Source organism: Calliphora vicina, chromosome 5 (genome assembly GCF_958450345.1).
Source record: "Calliphora vicina chromosome 5, idCalVici1.1, whole genome shotgun sequence".
NCBI classification, from domain to species: Eukaryota; Metazoa; Arthropoda; class Insecta; order Diptera; family Calliphoridae; genus Calliphora; species Calliphora vicina.
The window spans coordinates 3,838,445-3,852,007 of NC_088784.1; the positions used below are offsets into that span (position 1 = coordinate 3,838,445).

Genomic DNA, 13,563 nt, shown 5'->3' on the forward strand with positions numbered 1-13,563 from the left:
CAAAACAAAAAACAACAGGGGCTGGCTGGCTAAATAAAACAACAAGGAAGAATAAAATAACAACAACAAAACATTTATTTTTTTATGAACATTTAAACTACAACCTACAGACATTTAAACATTTAAACGAAATAATGTGAAATAAATAAGAATGAGAATAATGTTCAACATCAAGTAAGAGAAAGGAACTTGACACAACAGGCGTACGAAATATATATAAAACTACAGCAACAACTAAATACTACCAGCAAGTGATTTGTTTAAATAAGTGTTGTAAACAGTAAATGAAACAGCAACAACAACACAATTTACGACAGCAAATAATTAAAACAGAATAATTACAGAGACACACCTACCAACATATTCTCACACTTAGTTGCAATACAGCTTTCAAATACATGACTTAACACAAAGTTGAAGTGTAAAAAACTAAAGGGCCAAATATATTAAAACAAAAACTACGAAAATCTCCAAACAAATTTATTTTTTAATAAATATTCTGCTTAAAATAAAATCAGCTAAATGTCTGTTGTTGAAGTAGATGATGTTACATCAATGCTTCAAATATTAATGTTTACTGGCCATTTAAAATGTCGGACGTTGAAAAGGCGATATCCGGCTTAGTAGAGGATGAAGAACTATTACAACAACACCAGCAACAGCAACAGCAGCACCCCCAACAACAACAACAACAGCAATCAACACCTTTAAACAAAATAATCATAAACAACTATAATTTGCAAAACGAAACCGGAAATAGTAGTTTATTACAAAAGCACAACAACAGCAACAGTGAGCCTTTGCCACAGCAACAACATCAACAGCACCCCCACCATCACATAACCTTTCAGCAGGACTCGCACACAAACGCCACTCACAACTACTTAACGGCCCAACAGCACAACTGTTTAAGCCGTTTGGCCAAGTTAATATTTTCCACACCTGGCCTGGTCGTAATGGTTGTAGTTTATACCATAATGGGCGCATTTATATTTCCTTTGCTGGAGGCACCACAGGATATTAGCAAATCAGCTCTTATTGCGAAATCCAGAGAGGAATGTCTAAAGGAGCTGTGGATAATAACAGGTACTTATGGTCATGAATAGACGGATTTTTTTGTGTAGTTTTTATACTTTTCTTAGTTTGTTTTTAGTTTTTGTTATTAACTGATTATTGTCTGGTTGGTAATCTGTCTGTGTGTGTGTAATGTTGCAAGTTATTGTTTTTTTTATTTTTATTTAGTTTGTAGGTGGAAAAGTTAATTACAAGTGCTATTGCTAATTGCTGTTATTGCTAGGTTAAGTTGTATTTTTAACAATTGAAAATGAAAATAGCAAATACAGTCAATTTGATTTTGTTTAATAAAGGCCCTCCAAACTTTGATAGTTGATAAATTTGTTGAATTTGCTGTCATTTATTCAGTTAGTTTTTGCAAATCATCATGGACGGGTATAAAGTTTAACAACACCTGAAAATTATAAAATTGTTTTATCAAAATGGGTTTTCTGTTCGGGCAATGTTTCGCGCGCTTCACCCTTTTAACTTTGAGGCCTATTTCCAGATGAATGGGTGCGTCAACATACAAAATTGGTGAATAAGGGTGATACCAACATCATGTGATCCAAGAGAATTCAATGCATCCCGAAAAATTCACTGTTTTTTGTGAATTTGTGGCGATTGGTTTATAGTTCTTCGAAAACGACGATAGGCAGATCAATAGGTCTATGATTATATACTTAATTTGGCCTAAATTTGATGAAATAGATGCCAACGATATCTGGTTTCAAGAGGAAGGCGCTACGTTCCACACAGCTCATTCTACATTGGACATTATGAACGAGCGATTTGAGGGCATGGTCATCTCAAATGGAGGTGATGTGAACTGCCCACCGATATCATGCGATTTGATCCCGTTAGACTTTTTCTTGTCGGGTTTTCTTTAATCGCAGGTCTATGTGAATAAGCCGTAAGCCAGAGCAGTTCTCAAAGCCAACATAACCCATAAAAAATGTCGATGGTATATTACAAACACTTTATTTTATTTAATTTTAATATTAGGAAGCGCTTAATGAAAGAGTCTTTGCTTAAGTTACATTTAAAGTGCTTAGAAAACATAAGTTACAAAAGTTATGTATATCAAATAAATTACTGAACTTGTTTTTGTTTTAAAATTATTATAATTACAAGAGACTAATGGTGTTTTCAACATCTAATGTATTGTGTTTTGCGTTTTTATCCCGGGAATTCCCGGGAAAAACTTCCCCGGAATTTTACCAATTTTTTACTACCCGATTCCCGGGATTTTTGGTCGGGATTCCCGAGAATTAAAAACTGACGAAACTACAAAGAAAACAAGTTAGAACTCTACTCTATTTTTTTTTTGAAAAAGTAAAAAGTTTTTTTTTTAAATTTTTCGTTTATATCTCGGCAATAATATTCTTATTTATTTGGGGTTTTTCGAATGAACATTTAAAAAAGCATATGGAAAACTGCACAATCTAGAAATAAAAATTAATAATCTTCAATGCCAAGATTGACCGGTGCGAATTATTCAAGAAAACACTAGTAGAACAAACTTTTGATGGCGGCACACCATTTGGTATTTCCTAGTATAAAATTGATTTTGGCCTTGAAAGGAAACACAGCAATAGTCCATGGTGACATGAGTGGGTTTTGCAGATGTTGTATTATAAAAATTCACCTTTGAATCCAATAATTTGGAAATTTTCGAGATCAACATAAATTTTATCTCTTAACTATTCAATTAAATGTATTGAATTCATTGCTTTTACTAAAAGGCTTAAGAATTATTTTCTATTCATTTTGAAAATGATTAAAAGCTAAATAAAACTGAATGAAGAAAAAACATTTTAACTCAATTTAATCATTCAAAGTTTGAATAAATTCTGTTATTCGAAATTAATTCAATTTAAATGAAGCTTTTGAAGGAAGCTAAAGACTTAGATATTGGGAATGGATTTATGAAATGAAAGGCAGTCATTTTTAAATACGTATTAAGATTTTAGTAAATTCAGCTCAAATTTAATTAATTACTACGAAGTTTTATGTATAATGATTATAACACTAAGTTTTTATATGAAATTTTGCTATAATATTCATAGTTTACAGCATTATTATTTAATTCGGGAATAGCCGGGTACCCGGGAATGTAGAGAAAAATTTTACCGATTCCCGGGAATCAAAAAAAGTCGGGAAATTAAAAACCCTAATTGTGTTTCATTGTTTATATTACAAAAATATAGAAACATTTTGTTACGAACATAACAAGGCTTGCAATTTCGAGGTAGGCAGCTTTGATCTCCTGCTGCTCACTTAGTTGACATACAAGGTGATTAGATTCTAAATTTTCTGAAAGCCTTTGTCCTCTTCTATATTTCATACCTACATTATTTTACAATCAGATTAGTAGTTTAGAAGATATACATACATACATATATATGTTTATTATCATTACTTAATATTCCATGACTTATGATTAATATTAATTATTTGAAAATAAAGTATACGCAGGGGTGCTGTTTAAAAAATGTTTATGTTCTTATGGGTACTGCTACACATTCAATATATATTGACCGCGATCAAATATCACAATATATATTGAACGTGTAGATGTGCCCTATAAACTAACTATAAGTTTGGTAATAGCACTAAAATGTCGTAACCCTCTTCCAATGAAGTCCTTCTGGAACTAAGTCCATTTAAATATGTAAATATGTGTGTGTAAAACAAGCCAGTCCTTGTTATAAGAAATCCATATAGAAAGTATGTACCCAGATTTATTTGTTATTCTTCTAAAAAATTTGGTATTGAAAATCATTAAAATCGGTTTAGTATTAAACAAGTTATTGAAAAATAAAATATTGAACAAGTTTTATTGTATTTTGTAGAAACAGTTTTCTACATTGATAGATGTTTCTAATTAAAATGTTGTTGTAATATCTATGATAATTTTAATGAAGTTTTGATTGTAGATTCTGTCAAATTCTGTACATTGGGGCAGTTAGACCCCATATGTTTTCTAAATTATTGTTCAGCAAGAAACTTTAGCAATGAATTAGATATAAATCAAAAAAATTCTAATTGTAACTATGTTGTTGGAAGACAGACTAAGCTACATTGTTTTGAAATCCTTTAAAAATATGTAAACAATCTTCATTTGTTTTTTGAATTGCCAAAATAAAACTAAATCCTTTCAGACTACAATACATTTTTAAAAATCGAATGATGAAATATATTCGGTCCTGAAAGTTGCTAATATGACACTTTTGACTTTAGAGGACTATACAGTGAGAACAATTTACTATATACGATATCGGACAGCTAATAATAGAATGTATACTTTGACTTTCAATGAGATCGAATGAGGTATTGTATGCTAATTGGAAAAAATTATTAGGCTGTCAAAAGTACTGAAATATTGCAATATAGAAATCTCCTGGTTTCTTAGCGGATGTTTTTTTTTGTCCTTATTACATTCAATCAAAAACATTAGAATCACAGCAAGAGCTTAACAAATTTGAATTCTTTACATTTTTGAGTTAACTGTCATTTAGTTTCTCTTTTATAACCTTCTGCTCATCTTGTTTTAATGCCAGACAAATTTGTTTTTTTTATTACCATCAATTAATTCAATTGAAATATTGCATGAGTCAATAATAATTATGTTCTGGTTATAAATTTGCATTGGAATGTTAAGTTATTTTAAAATTTATGACACGTTTAAAAATTCATAAACAAATCATAGTTATTCAAGTGCTAGTAGTTTTTTCACTGGCGCATATAAAATCACATGCAAATGTTTGTGTTGAAATAAAAAAAAAACAGAAATTTAAAGTAAACTCGACTGAAAAATACGCTACTTTCAGTAATATTAGAGAGAACTTCTAAAATAGAAATAACTTACAAAATAGTGCAGATTTAATGAGACCAATAAATTAATACATTTTACTGTTTAGCAGTTTTCTAGAATAAACTTCCAGTTTATTTAGCTGTCGCTCACTTGACAATTTGGACCGAGTGGGGTTCGTATTATTCAGCCCTGAAAATCCAATTATGATGGAAACGTCAATATAACGTTAATAATTAAGAAAAAAAGAAACAATTTTGAAGTGATGAAAATGGGATTTACTGAAAAGGACTTAAATTATTTGGTCTAACTTTTTGAGCACTTTAAACCCTCTATGGGACCAAAAAACTTCTTCTTTCTTTAAAGAAGACTCTAAAAATCTTTTTCTGTAAAAACCCAATTTTCAAATTACCCATTATAGCGTTTGGTAGTTTTTTTTTGCAAATGTGAATTTCATCATATTGTATGAATAAAAACTATAACGTTGTCAACACATCATTCATAATAAAATCAGGCAGAGAGACAAACAAAATGCAGACAGAGGACTCATTTTACAACAAGAGCGCATAATTTTCAACATGTCATGAACAACAGTTTGTTGTAATTAACCCTTAAAAGGCATAAATATTATATGGAAATTAGTGAACATTAAAATAGACTTCATGGGGAGGTTTTGAAGGTTTTGTATAATATTTCAATGAATGAGCAGAACTAATTCAGGAACAAATATTTTCATGTCATCAAATTTCAGTATTTATGATGGTTGTTTACAGGACAAAATTGATTTTGAAGAAAACTTTTTATCAACAAATTTAGCTTTTAACAATTAAATTTTTTTTCTAAATTTTTTAACCAACAAATTTTTACTCAAAATTTTTTTTTATTCCAAAATTTTTTTTCTTATTTTTTAAACAGAAATTTTGTTTTCATTTACGAAAAAATTAAAAAAAAAATTTTAATTTTTTTTTATTTAAAATTTAGCTATTCTATAAACTTTATTTTTAAATTGAACAAATCCCCGATTATAAAATATAAAGGTGTAATTTCAAATCTACTTGAACTTGAACATTAAATTCAATTTATTGCTCGATATCAATGCACTTCGGACAATTTCAATTAAAATCTATTTTTGTTTATTAAATAATCATGAATAAAGTTTAACTATTAAATTAAAAGTAGCAAGAAATTCAAACGAAATTCCATTTGGAAACAATTTAAAATTCTAGTAATTCAACTAAAGGTTAATGTAAAAACAAAAATACACATTCTTCTCCCTGCCTCCAACCCCTATAAACGATACAAACAATATTCTGTTGCTCACCTTACTTGAGTCATCCTCTCCAGCAACAACAACAGCATTGAGTATTAAAATGTCAGCTTGTTCCTTCCTTTACAGCACATGTCTTACAAGTGTTTTACAAATGTAATGCAAAGCAAATTGCTGCTGCTGCTGTTGCTGTATGCCTCACCATCATCTATCTGACTACCTGTCCTGACTTCTTGTCTTGTCTAACTTGTGCTGTTTGTGTAAAAATACATGGGGGATGGTTGCAATTGTGCCAATGTTGTTGTTGCAATGTATTCATTTTTTTTTTGTTCTTTTAAAGTGCTTGAATAATTATGCAATTTTCATTTTAATTTTAAGTAGATTTTTTGTTCTTTTCTGTTGTGTTTTTCCAGCTCTCTTGAATAAAATCTTAGACAATTACTAGGAAGCTTTTTGTGTGTTGTCGTTTTTATCTTGTGAGTGAAAATTGCTGGAAATTTGTCAGGTTGTTTTTAGAAGTTTAAGGGATTTAAATGAATTTTCCACAATTATAGTTATTTGTGTGTCTGTGATTTAAAGTAAGGGAAACTAATTGTATTACTAGAACTCAAGTTGTGGTTGTTTAAGTAAAAGGATTATATATTTGATAGCAATGTTATGTAATGTAATACAAAACTGAAGATACTTTATAATAATTGTTATAGAGAAATGTTTAATATAAAGTTTCATCAATAAAACGATGTTAATATCGATGGTCGCAAACAACATCTGTATAATGATGGAATCGTTTGTAATCATTATATCAAATTGGTAAATAATAGTTACGCGTACTTAAGAGTTTTCAGAGTTTTTGATGTTTTGATATTCTGGATTATTAAAGATACGAAGTAGATTTAATAAATTCAGCGAAATCGTATTAAATCTGCATCTTTCAAACTTTAATTATATACGAAATTAAGCACCACAACATTACGTCGGGTCATGAAACATCAATACAAACTTATGGTTTCATTATTTCCAGCTGGAACAGTTAAAATTTAAATAAATATGATCCTGAATCTCTGACTTTTCAGCCCTTTTTTATTTCAACCATTATTTAATGACTTATGGCCACTTGATTTAATAGAAAATATCTATTTTTTGGTTGAAAATACAAGTGATCTCAGATTATCGCCCTTTTTCCATTTGGACCACGATTTACCGACTTATAGCCATTTTTATATTTCAGTAAATTTTTATCCGAAAAATGGATCATTGGCTGAAAATACAACTAACCACAGATTATCGTCCTTTTCCTATTTGGAACAACATTTACCAACTTATGTTTCAGTTCTCTTTCATATGAAAAATCGATTTTTGATGGAAAATATAAGTGATCACAGATTGTCGTCTCTTTTCCATTTGGACCTCGATTTTTGACCTATTTTTGACCCATATCTGGATTACTAAATCATTATTATAGATAATATGGATATCTAATGATAGATATTTCAAAGACCTGTGCAACGACTTATATAAGACCATAGTAAGTTGGACCTACAATGGGTCAAAATCGGAAAAAATATTTTTTAACCCGAATTTTGTTTTCATATTAAAAAAAAAATTTAAAACAAAAAAAAAAATTTTTTTAAATTAAAAAAAAAATTATAACATTTAAAAAAAAATTTAAAAAAAAAATTAAAAAACAATTTCGAAAAAACAACTGGAAAAAAATGTAAATTTTGTTTACCCAAATATATTTAAAATTTTTATTTTAAAGTATAATTTGGTGAAGGGTATATAAGATTCGGCACAGCCGAATATAGCTCACTTACTTGTTTTTTATTAACAAAATGCTATAAAAGTACGCAAAATTCGAGTTTTTCCTTTCAATATAAAATTAAAATAAAAATTATTTGGTTAAGCGAATAATTTAAAATTAACCGATTAAATCTAAATCTCGATTAATTAATTTTTTCAAAATCGGGAAAAAAAATGTTTAACCCGAAATTTTTTTTTCATCAAAAAAAATTTTATAATAAATTCTTTTTCTGAACAATCGATTTTATGTTGAAAATACAACTTTTCACAGATTATCCTCCATTTTCCATTACAGATTTATAGCCAATCTGGTTGAAAATACAACTTATCACAGATTAGCGTCAATTTTTCATTTGAAGCAATATTTACCGACTTAGTGGCGTAGCCCACTTCTATATTTCAGATTGGACCAACATTAACCGACTTATATTTCAGTTCACTTTCATATGAAAATTAGGTTTTTGCTTGAACATATAAGTGATCACAGATTATCGTCCTTTTTCCATATGGATCACTTATTACTGATTTATAACCACTTTTATGTTTCATTTAATTTTCATATGAAAAATCGATTTTTGCTCGAAGTCATCATTAACTTCCTTATTCTATTTAGACCGCTATTTTTGTTTTTTAATTTTTTTTAAAAAAAAGTTTTTTCCAAATATTATTTGATGAAAAAAAAATTTCGGGTTAAACATTTTTTTCCCGATTTTGAAAAAATGGTTTAATCGATTAATCGAGAAAATAATTAATCGGGATTTAGATTTAATCGGTTAATTTTAAATTATTCGCTTAACAGAATAATTTTTATTTTAATTTTATATTGAAAGGAAAAACACGAATTTTGCGTACTTTTATAGCATTTTGTTAATAAAAAACAAGTAAGTGAGCTATATTCGGCTGTGCCGAATCTTATATACCCTTCACCAAATTATACTTTAAAATAAAAATTTTAAATATATTTGGGTAAACAAAATTTAAATTTTTTTCCAGTTGTTTTTTCGAAATTGTTTTTTAATTTTTTTTTAAATGTTATAATTTTTTTTTTTAATTTAAAAAAATGTTTTTTTTTTGTTTTAAATTTTTTTTTTTAATATGAAAAAAAAAATCGGGTAAAAAAATATTTTTTCCGATTTTGACCCATTGTAGGTCCAACTTACTATGGTCTTATATAAGTCGTTGCACAGGTCTTTGAAATATCTATCATTAGATATCCATATTATCTATAATAATGATTTAGTAATCCAGATATGGGTCAAAAATAGATCAAAAATCGAGGTTGACCAGGTTTTTTCCTTATATCTCAGCCATTTGTGGACCGATTTTCTCAATTATAGAAATAGCAACCGAGCCGGAAGAATTTCGGAGATGTTGATGTATCATTCGTGTATGTAAGTTATTTGGGGGCTTCAGAAAGTTGATTTCAACACACAGACGGACATGGCTATATCGACTCCGCTATCTACAACGATTCAGAATATATATACTTTGTGGTGTCGCAAATGAAAAATGTAGAAATTACAAACGGAATGACAAACTTATATATACCCTTGCCACTCATGGTGAAGGGTATAAAAACAAAAATATAAAAACCAAACAAAACATAACAATTCAACAAAACAATAAACAATAAATAGGGAATCTTCTGAAATAATCTTTTAAAAAAAAATATAATTTAAATGCTTTCATTTTAAACGATTTTTTTACTTTTTAATATTTAAAACTTGACAAAACTCTCTCACTGATTGTAGAAATCGAAAATAAGGCATGGTAAAGAATATCCAATTTCTCAGTTCTTTTTTTAGTTTTCTGTAAACATATAAAATCCTCCATCAGACCATTGGAGTTCTTTTTGGATTTGTTTAGATTTTGAATACTTTATTAGTTTCGTCATAAAAGACTCGTTTCAGTAATGTCTTCAGTTTCGTCTATTACCATGTCGTCCTCGGACTCATTAGGACAAAGTTCATTATAGAAACATTGTAGAAAAAAGGACATTTTCAAATTCCTTAGTTTCAGTTTTCGTACAATACTTCAGAAAACTATTGCTAGAAGGAATTTTTCACGAGTTAAAGTTTGTGTGTTTTAAACTATATTTCTATATAAAGTGCAAAAAAAAGGAAATTTCGGTTAATTGGTTAATCGACACAAATTAATCGGTTTATTTTTTATTTGAAAATCGTCAATTTTGAATTATTCGAACAGTTAACCGACCAAAATTAATCTTTTAAGCGATTAACGGTTAATCGATTGAATACCCTAGTACTATTCGAAATTTAGTAATTTTTAGTAAATTTTTTATTTAACTACGATTGACAAAGCGACGCTCACCAAGCAGTAGTATAATAGAAGTTATTTTCTTTTCATCTTATATTTTTTATAATTATTTTCATAAACTCGTATTAGAAATTTGTTTTTCTTTGTTAATGATTGTGTGATTCATTAGCAATTGTAATTTCTATTTGCAAATTAAATTTTTCAGTAAATAGCAATTGAATGCTTGCCGTTTCGAAAACAATTTTTAAAAAAAATCTTTTAATGGCTAATTTTTCAGGTGCAACTTGTTCTCTTTTTTGATATCCTTCTAACGATGTCTTGCAATTGAACTTATGAAAAAGAATATTGTGCTTTTTAGCCACTTAAAATATTCATTATATTTGCCAGCTAATTAAATGAAAAACCCAGTTTTTTTTCCCACAATTTTATTATATTTCTTTAAAAGCAGAGCAACTCACAACCAGATACTTTTTCTTTTTTTTTAGAATACAAAACTTAAATGAAAAATACCAAAAAAAAAAAAACACAAAACTGTGATAAATATTTTCTGCTCTACCACAAACATTAATGAAATTATTATGAATTTTGTTTCTTCTCTTTCTTTTTGTCCAATTTTTTTCCATGTTGCTGCTGCCTGTGTTTCCATGCTAAAAGAGAAATTGAATGTCCTTTATGAACGCAACTGGACAATGTTGGTGCACGAACAATTGAGACGTTTCGAGGGCACTATTGTGGCAGCGACACGCAATATGGCGGCTGGTGCAACAGCCGCATCAGGTGGAACGACCGGAGGTTATGGCATGGCCACCGAGACAACAACAACAGCGCTGGGCCGTTATGGCGGCAACAATTTGGTGGAATATAGTGATTTAACCGCAACAAGATGGTCTTTTAGTGAAGCCCTACTCTATTCAGTAACTGTGATAACAACAATTGGTGCGTAACGAAATTTATTACAATAACACAAAAATTGTTTTGCATACCCACAGTTTTGGGTGTGTGGCAGCAAAATACACGCCTTTTTAAACTAATTAAAATTTTCTGATTTAATTCAAAGAGGCAAAATTGAGTAAAAGGTAGAAAAAAGAATGAATATTAAACAATTTATAGGTTGCAAGGCAGGGAAAGGACAGTTTTTAAATGAATAAGTAATTTACTTAAGTAGTATATGATATTGAATGTTGAAATTTATTTATTTATTTTGTATAAGAGAGTTTAAAGCAATAGACTTGAGTTCAAAGGAAGTTATAAAATTATTTACTGGATATTAAAAAGTTCAAATTTATAGGGTAAAATAAATCTGTCTATCAAATAAATTTGGCTATTACCCTTGACATTTTCTGCCGCATCATTTATTCAAAAATATTTTTTACAACTCAATATTTAAAAACTGGCATTGATTACCCTGGTGTGTGGTTTTCATAACACGTGTGATTTCTATATATTTTACACCAAAGTTTCGAATTAATTAATTCAATTCACTCAAATCTTAATTCGGTATTCAAAAATTTTGACATTTACAAAATTTATTGAAAAAAATGTACTTAAGCTTTTTTGTAATAGAATTGAATTGAAGACAAATTTAATCATTCAATAAATTTTTAAAACTATTTTTTATGGATTTGAATTTAAATAAAATTTTAATGATTCAATAAAAATTAATTCTATATATAATGAATTCTCGAGGGAATGAATTCAATTCATTTGAAATACAAAAGAACTAAGCCTATGAATTAATTCATAATGAATACAATAATTGAATGGTTAAAAGAACAAAATTTGCTTTGATTTCGAAAATGGAATTAAGAATTAAAACTTTCTAACCTTTGTTTTACGATAGGAACAACCTTCAAATGTTCTATTTCTGCATATAAGTTTTATTATGTAGACTTTTCATAACCGAAATGTTTGAGTAAAATGTGATGTAATATTAAACAAATAAATGTCTTATTGATGGTAAGTCATGATTTTGACTAAAAAAAGATATAATTTTGCAAAATACGTAGACATATCATATGTGTGGAAAACAACACATGAAGGTAAACCACGTAATTTTTGAAGTTTTATAAAAAAATTATGTAATATTAACAAATAAATATGTTATTGATGGTAAATCATAATTTTACCCATAAAAGAGAAATAAAATTTGTCATATCGTATGTGTGGAAAACAACACATGAGGGTAAACAACGTAGGTGTTGAGGTTTTAAAAGGTAATAGTTTATATTTAAGTAATAAAATATAAATTTTAACTACAAAAAACATAAAATGTTGACATATCGTATGTGTGGAAAACAACACATAAGTTTTATAAAAAATTTATTTAATATTATACAAATAAATATGTTATTGATGGTAAATCATGATTTTACCTACAAAAAGGAACAAATTTTGACATATCCTATGTGTGGAAAACGACACATGAGGGTAAACAACGTAAGTTTTGAAATTTTAGAAAGAAATTGTTCATATTTATGTAAAAATATAAATTTTAACTACAAAACAACATAAATTTTGAGATTTAAGAAGGAAATTGTTCATATTTAAATAATAAAATATAAATTTTAACTTTAAAAAGGAAACAATGTTGATATATCGTATGTGTGGAAAACAACACATGCAGTTTTGAAGTTTTAGAAAGAAATTGTTCATATTTAAGTAATAAAATATAAATTTTAACCACAAAAAGAAAAAAATTGACATATCGTATGTGTGAAAAACGACTCATGAGGGTAAGCAACGTAAGTTTTAATGTTTTAGAAGGAAATAGTTCATTTTAAGTAATAAAATACAAAATTTTTACTACAAAAAGGAGAAAAAATTACATATCGTATGTGTGGAAAATGACACATGAGGGTAAACAACGTATGTTTTGAAATTTAGAAGGAAATTGTTCTTATTTATGTAATAAATATAAATTTTAATAGTCAGATAAGAAGAATAGTAAATGTTTGTTTAGTTCAAAAAAGAAAAAAAAAATGATATATCGTATGTGTGGAAATCGACACATGAGTGTAAACAACGTAAGTTTTGAGGTTTTAGAAGGAAATATTTTATATTTAAGTAATAAAATATAAATTTTAACTACAAAAAAACATAAAATGTTGACATATCGTATGTGTGGAAAACAACACATAAGTTTTATAAAAAATGTATTTAATATTATACAAACAAATATGTTATTGATGGTAAAACATGATTTTACTTACAAAAAGGAAAAAAATGTTGACATATCCTATGTGTTGAAAATGACACATGAGGGCAAGCAACGTAAGTTTTGAACTTTTAGAAAGAAATTGTTCATATTTATGTAATAAATATAAATTTTAACTACAAAACAACGTAAATTTTG

The 13,563-nt window shown here is 28.0% G+C and overlaps 1 protein-coding gene across 1 annotated transcript in view; it reads left to right on the forward strand.

Moving 5' to 3' along the window:
- Nucleotides 1–590: 590 nt before the first annotated feature.
- LOC135959806 (uncharacterized) overlaps nt 591–13,563 on the forward strand; it is a 53,782-nt gene continuing 40,809 nt past the window's right edge. The window contains exons 1-2 of the mRNA XM_065510881.1: nt 591–1,086; nt 10,866–11,147. Coding sequence (XP_065366953.1) covers nt 591–1,086; nt 10,866–11,147 — 778 coding nt within the window. The remainder of the gene's footprint in view (nt 1,087–10,865; nt 11,148–13,563) is intronic.